This window comes from Rhinatrema bivittatum, chromosome 2, assembly GCF_901001135.1.
Source record: "Rhinatrema bivittatum chromosome 2, aRhiBiv1.1, whole genome shotgun sequence".
NCBI lineage: Eukaryota > Metazoa > Chordata > Amphibia > Gymnophiona > Rhinatrematidae > Rhinatrema > Rhinatrema bivittatum.
Genome location: NC_042616.1, coordinates 622,665,526 through 622,686,081, shown reverse-complemented (window position 1 = coordinate 622,686,081; position 20,556 = coordinate 622,665,526). Strand labels below are relative to the sequence as shown.

General features: G+C 46.6%; 1 protein-coding gene across 6 annotated transcripts in view; it reads right to left on the bottom strand.

Annotated features, from left to right (window-relative positions):
• SPIDR (scaffold protein involved in DNA repair) overlaps positions 1-20,556 on the bottom strand; it is a 736,772-nt gene that overhangs the window by 291,012 nt on the left and 425,204 nt on the right. Inside the window, exon 9 of one of the 6 annotated variants that reach the window (XM_029591244.1) lies at positions 13,813-13,842. The exons of the other annotated variants lie outside the window; for them this stretch is intronic. Within the exon in view, the coding sequence (XP_029447104.1) occupies positions 13,813-13,842 (30 nt within the window). The remainder of the gene's footprint in view (positions 1-13,812; positions 13,843-20,556) is intronic. 6 annotated transcript variants of the gene reach the window in all.

The following is a 20,556-nucleotide window of genomic DNA, read 5'->3' as shown; positions in this document are numbered from 1 at the left end:
GCGGCTGCCTCACTGTCACCAGACTCATCTAACATGCTAAAAGAAGAGCCCCATTGTGCAAACAGATGATGTGCATGTGGGCTAGAAGATATACTGAAGAACTGAAGAGGCACTGTGGGAAGCCGGTGGCAAAGATGAGAAGGCGGCCATGCTGGCTGCTAGTGGAGCCCATCCTGCTTGCAGCAAAGATGAGGAGGCGGCCATGCTGGCCGTCGGCAGAGACCATCCTGCTTATATCAAAGATGAGAAGTAGGCTGCATAGGCTGCCAGCGCACCCATCCTGCTTGCAGCAAAGATAAGAAGTAGGCTGTGCAAGCCACCAGCGTAATTCATCCTGCCAGTGGTGAAGATGAGGAGGCAGCTGTGCTGGCCACCGGTGGAGCCCATCCTGCCAGTGGCGAAAATAAGGAGGCGACTGCGCAGGCTGCCAGTACAGCCCATCTCGCTGGCGGCGAAAATGAGAGGGAAGCCATCCAGACTGCAGGTAGAACCCATCCTACTGGTGGCGAATATGAGGAGGCTGCACAGGCCGCTGGCGGAGTCCAATCTGCCATCAGGAAAGAAGGCATACACAATAGGAGAAAATAAGAGTTTTCCGCTCCGCTGCCTGCTGAGCCCACAGGAAAATAAAAAAAGGGAGACACAGCATATGTGAGAGAGCATACGAGCATGTATATGTATGAGAGAGCATATGCTGTGTGTACAAGCATGCATGAGCATATCTGTGCATGAAAGAGAATGTGTGAGAGCAACTGTGTGTACCTGTGAAAAAGCATGTGTAATAACATGTGTGTGTGAAGAAGCATGTCCTCCAGCATCAGGGTGTGTGTGTGTGAAAGAGCATCTGTGTGAGTGACTGAGCAGGTGTAAGAGCATTTGTGTGTGTGCTTGTGAAATAGCATCTGTGTGTTAATGAGCAATTGTAAGAACATCTGTGTGAGAACGAGCATGTGTAAAAGTATGTGTGTGTGTGTGTGAGAAAGAGCATGTGTATGTGCATCTGTGTGTGCATATATATAGTATATTGGACATAGGCTTTAAATAAAATTAAAAATGATACGTGAGTACCTACAATGGTATATCTGTCAGAGAACCCTAAAATAGGTTAACACCACTAATGTTTTAAATGCTTTGAAAGATGCTTAATGTTGCAAGCTTTATTACACATTGGCAAACAACATCAAAACTATTCAAAAAATAATTCAAAAAATAAAATTGGCACAAACACACACATTTATCAACTGTCCTAGTCAATCATTCCTCATTCACACTGCTTCTAAACTCTCTGTAGTGTTATGCATTTATAACATGCATAGATGTCAACATAAAACACTGTCAAAATATATACAAAGTACTTGTAATGAAACAATGAAACACTTGCAATAGAGCTGGACTTCAAGAAAAATGCAGTTGCTTACCTGTAACAGGTGTTCTCCTAGGACAGCAGGATGTTAGTCCTCACAGATGGGTGACATCAGATGGAGCCTGGCACGGAAAACCTTTGTCAAAGTTACTAGAAGCTTTGACTGGCACACTGAGCATACCCAGCATGCCACTAACTGCGCAACCACGCAAGGTCCTCCTTTAGTCTTGTAACATAGAAAAATATGAGTATAAAAATAAAATAACAAAACGAAAGAGAACCCAACTCCACGGGGTGGCGGGCAGGTTTCCTGAGGATTAAAATCCTGCTGTCCTAGGAGGACACCTGTTACAGGTAAGCAACTGAGCTTTCTCCTAGGAAGGTAGTCCTCACAGATGGGTGAATATAAAGCTCCAGGCTGCTCCCGGCAATGACCAAGACCAACAGGTACCAAACAATGTGCCAACGGGCACAACAACAACTGCAGTGCTGTTAGGCAATATCCAACCAAGGGGCCTTAGGTAAGAAGAGTTGGGTTTAAGTCTGGAAGAGATTGTGTAGGACAGGTTGGCCGAATCTACCGTCTTGTCGACCATCCTTGTCCAAGCAGTAATGGGCAGCAAATATGTTTAGGGAGTTATACGTCGCAGCCATGCAAATTTCGATGAAGGGAACCGCTCGTAAGTGGGCCACCGACACCGCCATAGCCCTCACAGAGTGAGCTTTAACTTGGCCTTCTAGTTGAAGCCAGTTGGATAAGGTCTGTTTGCCCACCGCAACCCCCATTCTATTCTTATCAAAGGATATGAATAGCTGGGTGGACTGCATGGGCTGCTGAGCATTCTAAGTAGAAGGCCAGAGCTCTTTTGCAATCCAACGTATGTAGAGCCCGTTCCCATAGATGGGAATGGGGCCTCTGAAAGAAGGTGGGCAACACAATGGGCTGACTGATGTGAAAATCAGTCACGACCTTCGGCAGGAACTTGGGATGCATTCGTAGGACCACATGATCATGAAAGAATTTCGTGTAGGGCAGGTATGTAACCAAGCCCTGAAGCTTGCTTACTCTACGAGCCGAAGTGACCGCCACCTGGAAAAGGACTTTCCAGGTGAGTAATTTCAGCTCACAGGAGCGCATAGGCTCAAAGGGAGAATGCATGAGCCACGCCAATACAATGTTGAGATCCCAGCACACAACAGGGGGCCGCAGAGGGCACTTCAGCTGAAGCAGGCCCCGTATAAAACGACCTACCAGAGGCTGAACCGAGATGGGCACGCCAGCAACCCCATTATGGTAAATATTGACCGCACTCAAATGGACCCTGACCGAGGTGGTTTTGAGCCGGGTCTCAGAAAGGTGCCACAGGTAGTCCAGAAATCTTGGCATTGGGCAAATGAATGGATCTAAGCCCTGTTCCTTACATCAGACTGAGAATCTCTTCCACTTCAACGCACAAGATTTCCTGATGGAAAGCTTCCTGGAGACCACCAGCAGCTGGGACACTTTATCAGACTGGTTCAGGGGCTGAAGGACTAGACGATTAACATCCAAGCCGTCAAGGACAATGCCCAGAGGTTGGAGTGGTACAGCATGCCCCAGTCCTGAGTTATCAGGTCAGTTACAGTCCCCAGGCTAATGGGAGCACTTATTGACATGTCTAGAAGAGGAGAGAACCAGACTTGCCTGGCCAGTATGGCACCAGTAGAATCATAGTGCCCTGATCCCGTTAGAACTTCAGGAGAGTCCTCATGAGAAGTGGAATAGCAGGATACGTCTACAGGAGACCTGTGTCCCAGTGGAGGGCAAAGGCATCAGAGGCTGGGCATCAGTCCGTCCTGAAGAGGGAGCAAAAGTTGCTCACTTTGCAATTGTAGGGGGAGGCGAAGAGATCTACATCTGGATTTCCTCACAAGAGGAAAATCCGGGCTGCTACAGCCAGATTTAAGGACCACTCGTGCAGCTGGAAACTGCGGCTCAGGTGGGTTGCCAGCACATTGAACACGCCAGCCAGGTATGTCGCTCGTAGGAACATACCCTGCGACAGAGCCCTAGCCCAGATTTGTACCGCCTACTAACAGAGGAGGTATGATCTCGTGTCTCCCTGTTTGTTGATATACTACATTGCTACCTGATTATCTGTACAAATCAGGACTGCTTTGTGGGACAGCCGATCCTGAAATGCCCAAAGAGCGTAGCGAATCGCCCGAAGCTCCAGGAAGTTTATCTGGCACAGAGCTTCCTGAGTTGTCCAGCGCCCCTGTGTATGGAGGCCGTCCACATGTGCCCCCCCATCCTCCCCGGCGTGGTGGGAGGCATTGGTGGTAAGAACTACTTGAGGCAGCGCAGGTTGGAATGGAATTCCTTGTTCCAGATTGAAGAGATTCTCCCACCAGGACCAGGAGACTCTCAGGGCTGCGTGATGGAGACCTGAGCTCAGGGATCCTGGGATGCCTGCTGCCACTGCATCGCCACTGCATCTGCAGAGTTCATTGCATCCTGTGCATGGAGAGGCAGGCTAAGGGGGTGATATGGACAGAAGCTGACATGTGGCCCAGCAATCGAAGTAATAAAGCAGTTACCTGCTGGCTGCTGCATACTAAGGCCGCCAGGGAGAACAATGCTAGAGCCCGATCACGAGGCAAAAACACTCTCACCTGAGTCGTGTCCAGCCTGGACCCTATAAAGTCCAGCTGGGGAGATGGGCAGAGGTTGGACTTTGGGTAGTTGATGACAAATATCAGAGAGTGCAGCACCTGTATAGTAAGGGTCAAAGCACTCAATGCTCCTTCATGGAAATTGCTGTTGACCAACCAGTCATCTAGGTAGGGGAACACATGTAAACCCGCCCCTCAACATCTGAGGTACACTGAAACCACTGCCAGGCACTTGGTGAAGACTCGAGGAGCTGATGTCAAGCCAAACGGCAGTACCCTGTACTGGTAATGGGCCTGCCCGACCACAAAGAGGAGATACTTCCTGTACCTCGGGAAGATGGCAATGTGGGCGTAGGCGTTTTTGAGATCAAGGGAACAGAGCCAGTCTCCTCTCCTGTGGAGCAGTATCAGAGTGCACAGAGAGACTATTTTGAACTTTTCCCTGTGGAGGAATTTGTTCAGGGCCCTGAGATCGAGAATGAGGCGTAGGCCCCCAGTTATCTTTGGTATCAGCAAATACCTCAAATAAAACTCCCGCCCTTGCTGACGACAGGGAATGGGTTCTACTGCTCCTGCCACTAGAAGAGCTGAGAGCTCCATTAGAAGCATATTCTGTGGGACGGACAAAATCCATGATAGACAAAGGGGAAAGTCTGTCGGGGCTTCTCTGAAGTTCAGACGATACCCCTGGCAAATGATGGCAAGGACCCACTGGTCCTACGTGATGAGTGGCCAGCGGTGGGCGAAGTAAAGAAGTCTTGCACGAAATAGAATTTGGAACTGAAATTATTTGGTTACCTACATTTTTGTTTTCTGTCTATCTCCTGATTCCTCTCCAGTGCATTTTCTAGTATGAACTGCTGCTACTTCTGTATTTATGATCCCTCCCACCCATCCACCCCAGTGAAAACGTTACTTATATAGACAACACCAGCTGTGAAGTAGGTCCCACTCAATTTTCTATCATTTTTTTCCTCTCCTCCTCCTCCCTGACTAATATTTCTACCCTTACTATGGCTCTTCAAGGCTATTACCCAACCAAACAGAAAACTTCAACCCAAATCATCCACTTATCTCTCCCTTTCACATGTTTGCTGTGGAAATCTATTCTGTTTCCAACAAATTTGCTTAGTCTCACTTCCACCATCTTCATCTCTCACGTCTACCTCCGACGCAGGTCTCTGTCATGAAGAATATATTTTCTCCCAGATGACTGTGGTTGGGGCACTTGATATTTCTTACTCCTGTAGATTTCAACTCTTCCTCCTAAGTACCGAGATTCCATCAGATCTCTACCAGCACCAGAAACCAAGAGGAGTATTCAATTTGCATAGGGGGAATAGAAAGAATAGCTAGAGTGAGTTTGTAGCTTCCCATGTGGGAGTTTAGAATGGAATGCTCTTAGAGTATATGAACTCCTGCCACCATTTCAAGGTGTGGATTTTTTAGTAGAAACTTGCAGGGGCAGCATGATTGGTCTGCTCTTCCTTTTTGCTTTATTTTCCTGGAGAAGGACTGAGATCTCTAGGAATGAGACCTGGCTAAAGAAAGGAGCCGCAGTACCTTTCTCTAATTTTGAACCAAGAAGTTTGGTAACCCTTTTCCGTTTCATGAGGGGGAAGTTTTATCCATTCTTCCTGCCTCAATTTTGAGTTTTCCTTTTTCTCCCTTTTAAAAACTGTGAGTTTTCCTCAGTACCCCAGGGCCCGAGGACTCAATTTTTCTTTAACATCAGAGGAAGTAGTGTCTTTCATTCGGGCCGATACAGTAAATCCCATGGGACAGCCGGCACTCCAAGGCGAACGCCCGTTCTCCCAATGCGCGCCCAGACTACTCTCCTGGGCACGTGATCAAGTATTTAAATGAGGGCCCGCAGGAGCGGCGGCTGTCAGCGGCTTTGACATCTGACGCTCAATTTTTCCGGCATCTGTTCTCGAGCCCGCTGACAGCTACAGGTTCGGAAAACGGACGCCGGCATAATTGAGCGTCCGTCTTCAGACCCGCAGGCACATTTTATTTTTATTTTTTTACTTTTTACTTTTTTTTTTTATTTTTGGGGCCTCCGACTTAATATCGCTATGATATTAAGTCGGAGGGTGTACAGAAAAGCAGTTTTTTCTGCTTTTCTGTACACTTTCCCGGTGCGGGTAGGCGTTAATTTCTGAAAGTAAAATGTGCGGCTTGGCTGCACATTTTACTTTCTGTATTGCGAGGGAATAACTAATAGGGCCATCAACATGCATTTGCATGTTGTGGGCGCTATTAGTTTCGGGGGGGGGGGGGGTTTGGCTGCGCATTTTCGACACGCTATTACCCCTTATAAGGGGTAAAAATAGCGCAACGAAAATGCGCGGCCAAACACGGGCTAACAGTGCGCTCCGCTGGAGCGCACTGTACTGTATCGGCCTGATTGAGAGAGAGCTGAAGGATCATTAGTGTCCACAGGGAGGAATGACTCCACAGTCATTCCCAGAGAATAATGGAAAGGAAGACCAGTGGCATCATCCAGAAGCATCCACTATCATCTCAAAGGAGGAGCTGTCATGTACCATCTAGGTATGAAGGAAGGAGAGCGAGGAACTTGAAGGAACAGAACTAAAGATATAGAAAGATATAGAAACTGGGACTTGAAATATTTAGTATTACTTGGATTTATTTTCAACCGGTTCCTGGGAAGACGCTTAGAAACTACATCATTAATTTGGATAAAGAAGGAACCAAACTGAACGAAATTATGCATTGGATTTTGCTTGACTAATTTGGACAAAGATACTAAAGGCAGAAGATCACTAATTTATTAGGAGCAAAAGTATAAATAGTTGGACTTGTAATTATGACAAGCTTCCCCTAGTTATCAGTAAAAGTTATGTTGGAAATTCACCACTTTTTCCAGTATGCTTACCACTGTAGTTTACTACTGAATATTCATCAGTGCTGTTTATAAATGAACTTTAAATTGGGATTTGACTTAATGCAACACATAGAGCCTAGAAGAACTGTCTTCTACTCTCCATCCGCTCAGGGAATCCTGGATATTAACTTAAAAGTAACATGCATGGAAAGTTTGGATACCAGAGGTGTGGTTCCTGGGACCTTATCTAGGACTATCAGGCAGGGGTTACATCAGTTCCATTCCTTTTTTTTTCTTTGAGGCAAGCTCCATCTGCTTATTCATTTCATTATCTCTCCAGATAGACGTTATTTAAAGACCTCCTGATGTCCCCCTCCTCCTTCCTGACTGACTTTAACTCCTGGCTTTCCTTATTTATTTATTTATTTTATTATTTTCTATACCGGCTTTCACGACCAGAGGTTGCATCAAGTCGGTTTACATTTAACAAGTTGTGCATTGAATATAGAACTAGAGGTATTGAACTGGTGCGGAAAATAATAGTTACAATGAACGGGGAAGTTAACAACTGGGATAGGAGGAAAAGAGAGAGGGACAGGAATATTTACATAGTAAAAATGCATTTACAGTTAATATTTACATAGTATGCTATAATGGATCTGTGCCTCGAGGACGTCGAGGGCTAAATGAAATCAAAGAAGTGGTAGACTATTGGTGAGGAGGGGTTTACACTAGGAGCCATGAGCCACTTTTCCTCTCTCTCATCCTAGGCGACTTTCACACAGATGATTCTTCTGACTGGGTTCCTTGCCATAACCTCATTATTAGGCTTCAAACTAGCCTATACCAAGCCCATTCACCAACCTGGCCATTGCCTTGACTTGAACCTTTCTTCCAGTTGTTCTCTTTCAAGCTTCTTCCATCACTGTATTTTCCCTATCTGACCATCATTTCATATCCTTCTCACTTAACCACTCTTACCAACAGGTCTATCCAGTAAAGTGTGGCCGCGTTTACCCCGCTTTCTACTCACTTCCCGGCCGCGTTAGCCCTTCCTGCGATCCACAACCCCCTTTAACCTACTCCTACCGTGTCCTAAAATCCCCGGGCAACCCCTTCCGCACGCGGCATGTATATTGCATGCAAACAAGCGAATTAGCTATTCCCTACCATCCAGTAACGCGCGCCCCGACTATCGCTATTGTACCCTGCCGTTTTGCCCCGCGTTTAACCTGCTAACTTACCGCCTACCCCTACCCCTGCATTAGAGGCAGGGGTAAGGGTAGGCGGCAAACTTTCCCCCAGCCCCTGCTCTCCTGCCCTGGCCGCGTCCATGGGTGCCGGTCCCCGGGGCAGCCCCAGTCCTCTCCCCTCCTCCCGAAGTCAAACAAAAAAAAACGAAAAAAAAGTTGCAAGAGAGAGGGGAGAGGACGGGCAACCCTACCTTTGGGATTGCCAGTCCTCCCTCCCAAGGCAGGCGCGAAAAGCAGCCTTGCTCCGGGAGGAGGGGGGAGGGGACTGGCAGTATTAAAGCGACTTACTTTTGCAGCCCCCCATCCGGACATCAGCGAACGCGGCTCCCCTCTCCTGCCTCCAGCTGCTCAGGAAGATGGACGTCACGTCTTGAGTGGCCATCAGCAGAAATGGATTGCGGCTCCCCTCCCCTGCCTCCCGGCAAAGATGGACGCCTGCACGGGGGAAAGCGGCTCCTGTGCGTGCAATTGGCCGCTCAAGACGTGACGCCAAACGCCGTGACGCCAAACGCCGTGACGTCACGTCTTGAGCGGCCAATTGCACACACAGGGGCCGCTTTCCCCCGTGCAGGCGTCCATCTTCGCCGGGAGGCAGGGGAGCCGTGATCCGTTTCTGCTGATGGCCGTCTCCTTCGGAGGGCTGCAAAAAAAAGTAAGTAGGTTGGTCGCTTCACACTGCCAATCCTCTCTCCCCTCCTCCCGGAGCAAGGCTGCTTTTCGCGCCTTGCCTCGGGAGGAGGGGAGAGGGACTGGCCATCCCAAGCTTAGGATTGCCCGTCCCTCTCTCCCCTGCAACTTTTTTTTTTTTTTCGATTTTTTCGCTTTTGTTGCTTCGGGAGGAGGGGAGAGAGGGCTGACAATCCTGAGTGTCGGAGAACTGTCCACTTCCTGGTACCTGTCATTTCAAATGTCATTTGAAATGACATTTGAAATGACAGATACCAGCGCGTCCGTGAAGCGTTAGGCCCGCGCAACCCGTTTTACTGTATAGAGCTTCATGGACGCTTCTAAGACGCAGCTTGCATTAGCAAGCTATTTACATACAGGATCGAGCGGTAGGTGAGCTGCACTGTGCGTGCGGCAACCGCGGGTGCGCCAGGCACTAACGCAGCTCTTCCTACCGCTCGGTACTGGATTGACCTGCAAGTTCATACAAACACCTTTAGGAATATCCAAACTATTACCTTCTGCAGCTTCTCCGATACTGTATACCTCTTCCCATCCCCACTCTCCCTCCCCCTCTAACCCTATCATTCTTTCCTCTACCAAACTACTTGTCCCTCTGACCGTATTTCCACACAACTCCTTGATGCCATCTCTCTATTCACCATACCCTTCCATCTGTCACTTTCTATGGTGACCTTTATTTATTTAAAATATTTATTTTCCATCTATATTAACAATGTTTTGCTAAGCAGGTAATTTTAACAAAATACAATTGCCAACCAAATAAAACACCACAGACAAAATATAACAACGTATGATAATAAATTCAGTAGACTTCAGCTGCTTTCTGGAAAAGGCTTCATGGAATAAAAAAAAAACAAAAAAAACCCAAAAACTTTTGAGTTTTTCCCTGAATATTTTCAAGTCTTATATTAACCTAATCTCCTCTGAAATAGCATTCTAAAGGGACCTTCCCACATGTCAGGGTTTGAACCTATGGCCCTGGACGTTGCAAGCTATGAATCTGCAGCAGAGCTACATAGACTGCTGGCTCTTCAAGAAGTCATAATATATTTAACCTGTATACTCAGGAGAGCTAGGCATACCTCTTCAGTCTTCTTATTGGATAAGCACTGGGTGTGCCCTAAATTAAGACCACTATATAAGGAACTCTTACAGGATAATTTAAAAAAGAATGCACGTGTGCCCATAAATGCGCGTTTCGGTGCGCAGGCAGAGAGACACTGTAATTTTAAATTGTGCTTGCAAGTACGTGCATATCATTTAAAGTACCCTTCCCACGCATATTTCAGCTAAGGCTTTAGTGGGTTGTAAAGCATGCTCTTGTGAGGGAAAAAACAGTTTTTCAAAGTAGTCCACCAGTTTTGCCCAGCTCATACTAAGGTCTTCAAGACCCCTCTGGTTCTTCATCCTGCAAGCCCCCCACTTGATCCCAAATGCCCTATAACTTGAGATCTTCAGACTTGCTCCTCATCAGGACCAGAAGTAAAGTTAAGCGGATAACAAGCTGATGCGTGCCAGGGTCAGCTTTTTTAAAAAGCGGATTTACACATGTAAGTCTTGGCCCCGCCCCTTTCCCCACCCCCTTCTTCTTGACATGTGCATGGGTATAAACGCACGTACTTCGCAGCTTCTTAAAATGCACATTGCTCGGAGGCCCGCATACACATGTATGTGACTGCTTTTGCACGAGCAACGCTTTTAAAATCGACTTGTTAGAAGGCACACAATCACTGGGTCCAACAAACGTCTTGGCCTCCACCCTGCAGAAGCTCTGTTTATCTGGCCTCTGATTCCTGACCATGTTCCAGTGTTCCTACCTTGCTATCTTGCTCCAGAGCTCCTGCCTTTTAGTCCTGTTTCAGTGTTTCTGCCCTGCAAACCAGTTCCTGTACTGCTCCAAATCTCTCTCCTGGCTCCTGTCCTGCCCATGGGCTCCACCATCTCCACCTTGAGCCTAGCCCCCTCCAGGTACACATCTCCTGTCTGAGGCAGCCCCTAATAACCAAGCCCTACTAGCCATGACACCTCACTGCTTTCAAATACACTGTGAAGGGAGGGGGTGGGGAGGGTGGGAAAGGAGGCAAATAGGGTGGCTGCTCCAGGCATCAGGTCCAAGGGTGCATCCATCTTCTTGTTCCCCCCTCCTATATGCAGGAAACAGGAAGGTGGGGAGAGGGGAGCAGTAAAGTTGGAGTAGATAGCAGAGCAAAGAAGACTTCATTTTTTGTCTGCACATTTCTATTTCTCATTTATGATCCCTTATTTTATTTATTAAAATATTTATCAGCCGCCTATAATAAAACTGTGCTAGGTGAAGTACAACATAATATAAAATAATAACACTACGGAGCTGGTGAGGGCCCTAGACAGAGCTGCAGGCTCAGAAGTATCAGAGGATCAAAACGCCAGGCATCATGCTGGACTTAGGATCTTGAGGTAGGGGATGCCAACCACTGTGCAGCATCCTGCGGTCGGCAGCATATTACAAGAGCCCTCTGCTGCCTTATTTTGTATTTGGTGAGGATCTTTGTTGCGTGTGTTACTGAGGTCAGGTATTCTGCTAACTAGTAGTTTCTGTGCAGGGATTTATTTGTACAGTTTTTATATACCGTTGCACATAAACAAGTTCTATCTCTACGGTTTACATAGATCATATTATAAGAACATGATAAAAGGAATAAAATGAAAAAAAAAATCAATTAAAATCAAATTAAAATAGGAACTAAATTAACATTAAAAAGATAAGAACAGGTTAAGAACAAAAACAATCATACTGAAGGCCTAGATTAAACTTCATTGACCATTTCAAAAGCTTTTCTAAAAAGCCATGTTTTAAATGTTTTTATTAAACCTCTGGTTTGCCAACAGGAGGTGCATTGGTGGTTTAGTGCCCGTGGAATATTTGCAGTCGTACCTTTTCATACAGGACTATTGTTTGAGCTTTAGGAGCTAGTGGGCTGCGCTGATCATAGGGAGGAGAGAAAGGGGAATAAGGAAGGAGCTTTCACTGGGCAGGGTATGAAGGGGGGAGTCAGAGAAGGGACTGCTGCTGGCAGGAGGCTGGGGGAGGCAGAAAGAGGATTGCTTTTGTTGGACAGAGAAGTGGGGGAGAGGGAGATGCTGCTAGGCAGGAGAGTTGTGAGGGACAGGGGACTGCTGCTACTAGACAAAAGGTTTGGAGAGGGAGAGGAAGAGGTCTGCTACTGGGAAGAGAGAGGGAGTTGCTGATAGGCAGGGATCAAGGGGAGATAAGGGATAGCTTCTAGGCAAGGGATGGCTGGTAAAGAGGGTGCACTGCTAAGCCAGAGATGGAGGGAGAGAGGAAAAAGCTGTTAGGAAAAGGATGGATGGTAGAGAGGGGGTGTGCTTCTAGGCAAGGGGTGGGTGGGAGAGAGAGGAAAGATGCTGCTGGACAAGGAGTGGAGGGAAGAAAGAGGGTGACCTAAGACAAGGAGTTGTGGGGGAGGTAAGAGGGGTATCCAGAGCGAGCAGTGAAAGGGGAGATATAGAGGGATACTGGACATTGAGTGGGGGGGGGGGGGGGGGGAGAGAAAGGGGCATGCTGGAGGAGGAGGGGAGGGAGGAGGGTGCTTTGCTAGAGCCACCACCATCAGAGGGATAGCTGTGTCTTGGCCCTAAAGGACAGAATGCTGTACTGGAGCAGGAACTCATAAAATAAGGGGAGGAGAGGGTATAATTCTGAATATCTGTCCCAGGTGCAGCTGAAGCTGCTTCTGGCACTGATCACACCACTCCTCAAAAACCCTTCCTTGAACCCTTCCTGCCTTGCCAATTCTCAGCTTCTCTTCCCACTCCCCTTTGCATCCAAACGACTTGAAGGGGCCATCCACCTTCGCTGCCTGAACTACTTAATATCTCAGGATATTTTTGATCCACTTCAAACTGGATTTTGCCCTCTACTTGCTACAGAGACAGTCCTTACCAAGGTTTCTGACCTCTTCATGGCCAAATTCAAAGAGTTTTACTCTGTCCTTATCTTCCTTGACCTATCTGCTGCTTTTGACACTGCTGGTCACCATCTTCTCCTCAACACTATGTTCTTGTTTGGACTTTGAGATTCAGTTTTATCCAGGATCTAATGCTACTTTTCCCAGCATACTTTCAGAGTGTCCTCAGGTGGATCTTCTTCCACTAACCTGATATCTGCCCTTGTGCCTCAGGGTTTTGTTCTGGGCCCTCTCCTCTCTCTACATCCTCTCCCTTGGTAAGCAGATCTCATCCCATGGACTCCAGTATCTTCTTTATGTGGATGTCTCATATCGCGATACTCAATTACAAGTGCTCCTCAAGTTAACCCTACTGGTCTTAAATCCTCTCAGTCATGGCCTTGCTGTCTTAACTAAAAGCTTATTTGTTTTTTTGCTATGCATTCTATCTTTCTTTATTAGACTGTAAGCTCCAAGGAGTAGAGACTATCCATTGTGTGTGTGTATGTTGTGTATCTGGTATGGATAGGAAAAAAAAAAAACATGGAGTGTGCTACAAAGAGAGAGCAATACGGACAAGAAAAAAGCACATGGATATTTTAAGGAATTCTGTTTTTGTGAGTCTTTAAAATAATAACCGAGTACTTTAAAAAGCACATGCCAAATGTCTCCATAGCTCAAGAGCAGTGATACCATTTGGGATACTTAATTTGATTCCCAGACTTGTCTTCTGCTGCTTGGGCTACTGAGGGCTGGGGATGCTGCAGAGGGTGTATTCAAATTACACAGAAAGGAGGCAGCTTCAGCCACTGCACGACAGTGACACATTGTCTACAGAGCAAGAAAGCACTTGTACCAGGTTCTGAGGGGAGCAAATTCAATCTAAACCACTCAGTCACAAGACAGTCTGCAATAGATGGGCTGGACTGGAGTGGGATTAATAAATAGGTGTCAGCATTCCATGATATCCATTTTCATTTTTTGGTACAGAAATTTGTACTCAATTTTGACTACTAACAAAGCTCTTTCACATGATAATGTGTTGTTACCTACCTGAGATGACAATTGAGCTGGCCTCTTTCCCTGTAAGAAACAGTTACTGTAAGTGTTGGGGCATCAAGCACACATAAAAAGTGTCAGCCAGGGGTCTACTGTGTGTAGCACAAAATGTTAAGGACAGTGGATGAACAGTTCAAATGTTATTGGGCGAGGGTGGGGGAGGTAAATTTACAAGTAGGTTCAAACATGCATGATGATTTTAAAAGAAGGAAACAAGGTTATAAATGGAGGGAAATAACCTATGTGATGGAGTGCCGCGCTGCCGGGGGCAGGAATGGATAAGATACCATAAGGCAGCTAGTAATACTAGAGCCAGCCAGCAGGGGGAGCAGGTGAAGGCGAGAAACTACAAATCCCAGGTTCCTAGAACCACCACCTGACCTGTAGGGAGAGCCTGGAGGAGAACAGGTGGCAGACTTGGACTAATGAGTCACACAGGTGAGCCTAGGGAGCTAGAGGAAGGGGGCGTGCCTAGGTAGCGGCAGTGGCCAGAAAAAGCCAGTGCCAGGAAGCAAAAGGAGAGAAGGAAATGGAGGTAGGTTCCGGGGAGAGAGGAATCCTCCAGCTGTCTCATGGGTACAGCCTAGCCTGAAAAGAGAAACGGATAACCTGTACCCTAAGGGAAGTTAGGGCAGGGGTGTTTGCTGGTGAACTGGAGAGCCAGGGGGGCTCAAACAGTACCTTTAATCCAGCACATGTGTTAAGGGGGTTTGCTGGTGAACTGGAGAGCCAGGGGGGCTCAAACAGTGCCTTTGCTCCAGCACATGTGTTAAGGCAGTGGTCCCCAACCTTTTTTGCACCAGGGACCGGCTTCAAGCAAGACCATTTTTCCATGGCCCGGCAGGGCGGGGCAGGGGCGGGGCTTTGGTCATATGAGGGCGGGGTTATGGAGGGGGTTGGATTTTAGTGCACACTTATCATTTAATTATGACATTTATAATGTGAATGTGACTCAACTCACCATAGGTTCTCATATGCATGGCACACTGACCCATGATCGTCATGGGGCTAGATGTAAAAGTACAGTTTGTATCCATGGGAACCCCCCTGACCCACAATAAAGATGTAAAGCAGAATTATGACATTCCCCATACAACTCACCCTACAAAAAAGATATTCTGGTTCTGGTGACATCTCAGTAACAGTAACTCAAACTCCTTCTATTTCCAGGCTCAATAGCCCTACTTATGAAAAGACAGCAGTTTACCACCAATGCATGTCCTCTTGAGAAAACACAACAAATAAGATATTTCATCTCGGTAACAGACACAGAACCGACCTAACATACTCCCAGGATCTGTAGTAATGCACATAAACTAATCTGCACACAGTTACACCTGTATTATGGAATACACTCAAACAGGAGCAACCCTATCTATGAAAAGGCAACACTACAAATATTAAATCAGGTCCTAAAAACCAATACACCTCTTATTAGGAAAACAGAACTAGCAAGCAGCTATAGATCCTCACACAGAAATAATTGTAAAACTATACTAATAAGCAGAATAAATGTTTCAAAACAGCTATGAACAGAATAACATCCAACAATTAAAAACTCATAAAAACTATTAAACATTCTCCAAACACCAATAAAATATTTCAAAAAAGCAGACATCACACAATTAAAATGGCAGTCAAGAAAAATAAACTTAAAAAGCCACTTTTACTTACCCCCTCCAGCAGCTGTCCTACTCCCCTTCCCTGTAGGCCGTGGCACACACCAGAAGCAGCAGTAGAAGCTAAGCTCTATACTTATGGTCCTCTTCCTTAGTGCCCATGACTCACACACACACCATACCAGTCATGCCCCCATGACCAGTTTCTGTCTCTCACACACCAATCATCTCCCAAACAGTCTTTGGCACACACACACCAGTCACCTTCCTGAACAGTTTCTCTCATGCCATACACACACACAGAGGCTTCCCACTCCCGTGTTCTACTTACATATATGGGCTTCTCACTCTCATAATCACTTTCTCTGTCTCTCTCTCTCACACACACACACACACACTCACCAGTCTCTCACTCCCATGTTCTCTTTCAGGTATACAGGCTTCTCCCTCCCATGATGTGTCTCACACACACCCAGGTTTCTCACTCCCATGCTCACTCTTCACATGCACAGGCTTCTCATTCCCATAATCACTTTATTTCTCTCTCTCTCACACACACACCAGTCACCTGATCTCGCTCATGCACACACAGGCTTCCCACACAGGCACACACAGGCTTCCCACTCCCATGTTCTCTTTCAGATATACAGGCTTCTCCCTCCTATGCTGTGTCTCACACACACCCAGGTTTCTCACGCCCATGCTCACTTCTCTCCACATGCACAGGCTTCCCATTCCCATAATCACTTTCTTTCTCTCTCTCTCTCTCTCACACACACACACACCAGTCACCTGATCTCTCTCATGCATACACACACACAGGCTTCCCACTCCCATGTTCTTTCAGATATACAGGCTTCTCACTCCCATGCTGTGTCTCACACACACCCAGGTTTCTCACTCCCATGGTCACTCTTCTTCACATGCACAGGTTTCTCATTCCCATAATCACTTTCTCTCTGTTACACACACATACATACACACACACATACATACACACACACCAGTCTCTCTCATTTCCATGCTCACTCTCCACGTGCACAGGCTTCTCATTCCCTGAATCACATTCTCTCACATTCACACACACCAGTCTTTTTCTCTCACACACACCGTCACCTTACCAAGCAGTCTCTCTCTCTCATGCATGCACACTCACCCAGGTTTCTCACTCCCACAACACCAGGCTTCTTACGCCCATGCTTTCTCACCTACCCAGACTTCTCACTTCCATGCTTTTTCTCTCTCACACACACACAACAGTCACCTCCCTGACTAATGTCTCACACTCTCACATACACATCAGTCATCTCCCTGAGCAATCACTTTCATTGTCTCTCACATACACACATCAGCTCTCTGACCAGTCAATCACACACATGCTGGCTGCCTGCTTCTCTCTCTTTCTCTCACTCACTTCCTCTCCCCCCCCCCCCCCCCCCGAGCACAAACGGTAGCTGCACCACCTCCTTCTCCAGCCCCCGCAGGCCAAGAAGGAAGAATTCCATCGATCGCGGGAGGCTCATGCTGCTCTCCCCTTTCCCGATTACCGTCTGCTGCAATAGCTTGGGGGCTGATGCTGCAGCGGCCGCTGCTAGTTTATCACGAGGCACGGCCTTTCTTCTTCCCGCGCACCGCGTATCACTTCCTGTTCCGGGTCACGGAGGGGGGGGGGGGGGGGCAGGCGCGGGAAGAAGAAAAGGCCGCCGCGGATGCCACAGCTTTTTTTTTTTTGCATCGCTGCCGTTCCCGCTGGGCTTGAACGTGCTGATAGCCCAGCGGCAACGGCAGCAGGGAAGGAAGAGCAGCGGGGCCGCGGCGCCGCGGACCGGCAAAAAACTCCCACGGCCCGGTCCCGGTCCGCGGACCGGTGGTTGGGGACCCCTGTGTTAAGGGGTTAGAATGCTGGAGAGCGGGGGCAGGGTCATTTGTTCAGCTCCTGAGGGGATGGAGCCAATGTAACAGATTCAGCTACTCTGCTTTATAAAATTGCTTTGAGGAACCTCTCTCTCTCTGTGTTATCTTTGGGGGTTGGGGGACTGCTTCAACCCCAATCCATACAAAGAGAACCCAGAAGCCCAGCAAAACCAGGGCCTGCGGAGACCTGAACCTAGGGAGTCCTGTGTGACTGACGGACTCCAGGGATATCCAGGACTCGCGAGGGGCCTGAACCAGAGGCAGAAGAGCGGCACCCAGGGCAGCACGGGCGGTGAGCCTTCACACTAGGTTATGAATGAAGGCTCATGATGCTGCAGCCCAACTCTGAGCAGGTTCCTCTTGAACCTGCCCAAAGAAGCCGGATGAAACTGCAAGGCAAAATAAAAATAAAAACCTTCTTACATTTTTAATGTTGAATAAATTTAAAGTTCACCTCAGAGATGATTCAAGAAAAGTTTTTTTGTTTTTTTTTTGAAGGGCAATTCTTTAGAATCTTAAAGTATGGTTATTTAAACATTGAGGAACCAACGTTTGCAAAACCCCCAGAGTAAACAATCAGACTGCTGAGGAGAAAGACTGCTGAATAAAATAAAACTTCTTTTAGGCTTCCCCCATGGATAGTTATTCCCCCCTTCCTCTACAGGTCTCATAACATCATTTTTCACAAGTCCATGACACAAACTCTGTTTGGAGTTGTTACCAACATGTGCAGGGCGGGGCAGACACAATAGGCCAAGCTGCTCTCTGTTACTATGTAATCGATTAATGATTGATCAAGACAGCCCTTAAATGTACTGTAAAAACTTACATAAACAGACCAGGTGCTGCTTAGGCCCTGGCAGTTTTAAAATTACCTTTTGTAGCTGAAACTGCAGTGTATGTTTACACAAGGAACGCCTAAATTCAGCCAGCAAACCACCTCAGGCGTGAAAGGGGAAAGAACAAAAACAGAAAAAAAATGTAAGTGGGCAACAGCTTTTCTCTCAGCTGGAAAATAATGGGGCCCAGAATGTTTCCCCTGACAAATGTTCATTCTAAGGACACAAGACAGAACAATTTATAGCTTATTAATCAATCTGTGTAGGGGACAATCACAAAAAAACTCTTCTGTTCTCTTGCACAATCCCTGTAAAGCAGGGCAAGCAAAACATTTTCTTGTTAATTGCTTAGTGATCGTGCAAGCAAAAACCATGAAATAGTTTTACCTCTAGAAGATCAAGATAAAATAAAAGCAAATAGAATTACATAAAAAAGATAAGCAACTCATTATTTGCATCCAATATATGACTAGCAACATAAGGGTCATCCTTCTACATTTCTGTTCAAATGAAGACAAGAAAAAGTCTTGACAATTTGGGGCACTGATCTGGACTGCATTCAGTATAAATCGGCAACATTGCGGCTGTTGGCATATAATGACCACTTGGCACACCACATCTACACAGTTTGTCCCTGGATGTTTTATCATAGACCCTACTCCAATTCCAGTCATTTCCATTCTTTGTCCTCATCACTGCATTCAGTAGCTACCTCAAGCATGCTTGAATTCTGTAACCATTTTGAATACTGTCATTTCTGCTAGTAGGCTACTCCAGACAGGAGCAACCCTCTTCATAAAGAAAATAATTGACTCAAATTTCCTCTCAGTCATATTAAGAACAAAGAACAGTTTTTAAAACATTGTGATCAATGATTGCAAATCCCAACTATCTCGCCATGTGTTCTCCTAAGAGCTAAGGGGGCAATGCAAACATTGCGCTGAAAGCGGGCTCGATGCAATATTTAAATTAGGGCTCACGTTACTGAGGTGGTGCATGGGGCGATTGTGCGCCCCTAGTGCCTCTGATAGCGTGCGCTGGAGAGAGATCCGATGTCGGCGGCTGTCCACCGGTTAAGAAAACGGACGCTGAATTTATCAGCGTCCATTTTCCTAACCAGTGCACATGCACAGGTTAGGAAAATGGACGCTGATAAATCCAGCATCCATTCTCTGAACTGGCACCAGAAGGAGTGTATAAATCAGTGTTGGGCACTTAATATTAATTTATTCACTCCTTCACCTATTGCCCATTGGTCCTTTTCACTGACTTTTATCAGTGAAAGGACCAATCCCTTTTCAGAAGGATGTTCTGAAAGGGACTGGTCCTTTCACTGATATGTGACAGTGAGGGGACCAATCGCCGATTCAACATGCATTGTAGAGGCGCTAATCCCCTTATTGCATAAGGGGATTAGTTAGCGCCTATACAACCCACGTCTAACTGTATTGCATTGGCCCATAAGGATGTGGAAATGCAAGCTGACTGATTTGGGTTGTTACCCCTGATGAAGAAAAGGAGAGAATTGGAGAAAAACATAAAAGTAAAGATTTCACAAGGTCATGCTTGAGCAACAGGGTAGATGAGGGGAGCTGGTATAAGACTATATGGAGCTTAAATGCAGGGCTGAAGTTTGGAGTGGGTGAGCAGGGTGGGGGGGGAGGGGGACCTGCTAGCATCACCCATCCTGCAGCGCTATGGCAGATCCCTTCCAACCGTTGCCAAAGAAAGGCTCAGTAGCCGCAGTGAATGCCATCCTGCCACAGCTGGAGAGGCCCAGGCGGGGGAGGGGGTAGGACCCCATAAGTTGGGGGTGGGAGTGTTTTTGCCTAAAATATGGCCCTGCTTAGATAAGGTAGTAGGAAATAGCTGGAAGGCTACCAGTATAAATGCTCACAGTGTAGATAATATAATTACAGATTAACAAGCCTTCATAAGAACAAACATAAAATAAGAACAGAAGATATGCCATACTGGGTCAGACCAATTGTCCATCAAGCCCATTATCCTGTTTCCAACAGTGGCCAATCCAAGTCACAAGTATCTGGCAAATACCCAAACATTAGACAGATCACAAGCTACTATTGCTTATTAATTACCATCATAGCAATTTATGGATTTATCCTCTAGGAACTTATCCAAACCTTTTTTAAATCCAGTTATACTAACTGCTGTAATCACATCCCCTGGCAATGAATTCCAGAGCTTAACTATGCGCTGAGTGAAAAATAATTTTCTTTGATTTGTATAAATGAGCTACTTGCTAACTTCATGGTCCTATTATCTGAGAGAGAAAATAACCAATTTATATTAACTTGTTCAAGTCCCAATGATTTTGTAGACTTCTATCATATCCCTCCTCAGTC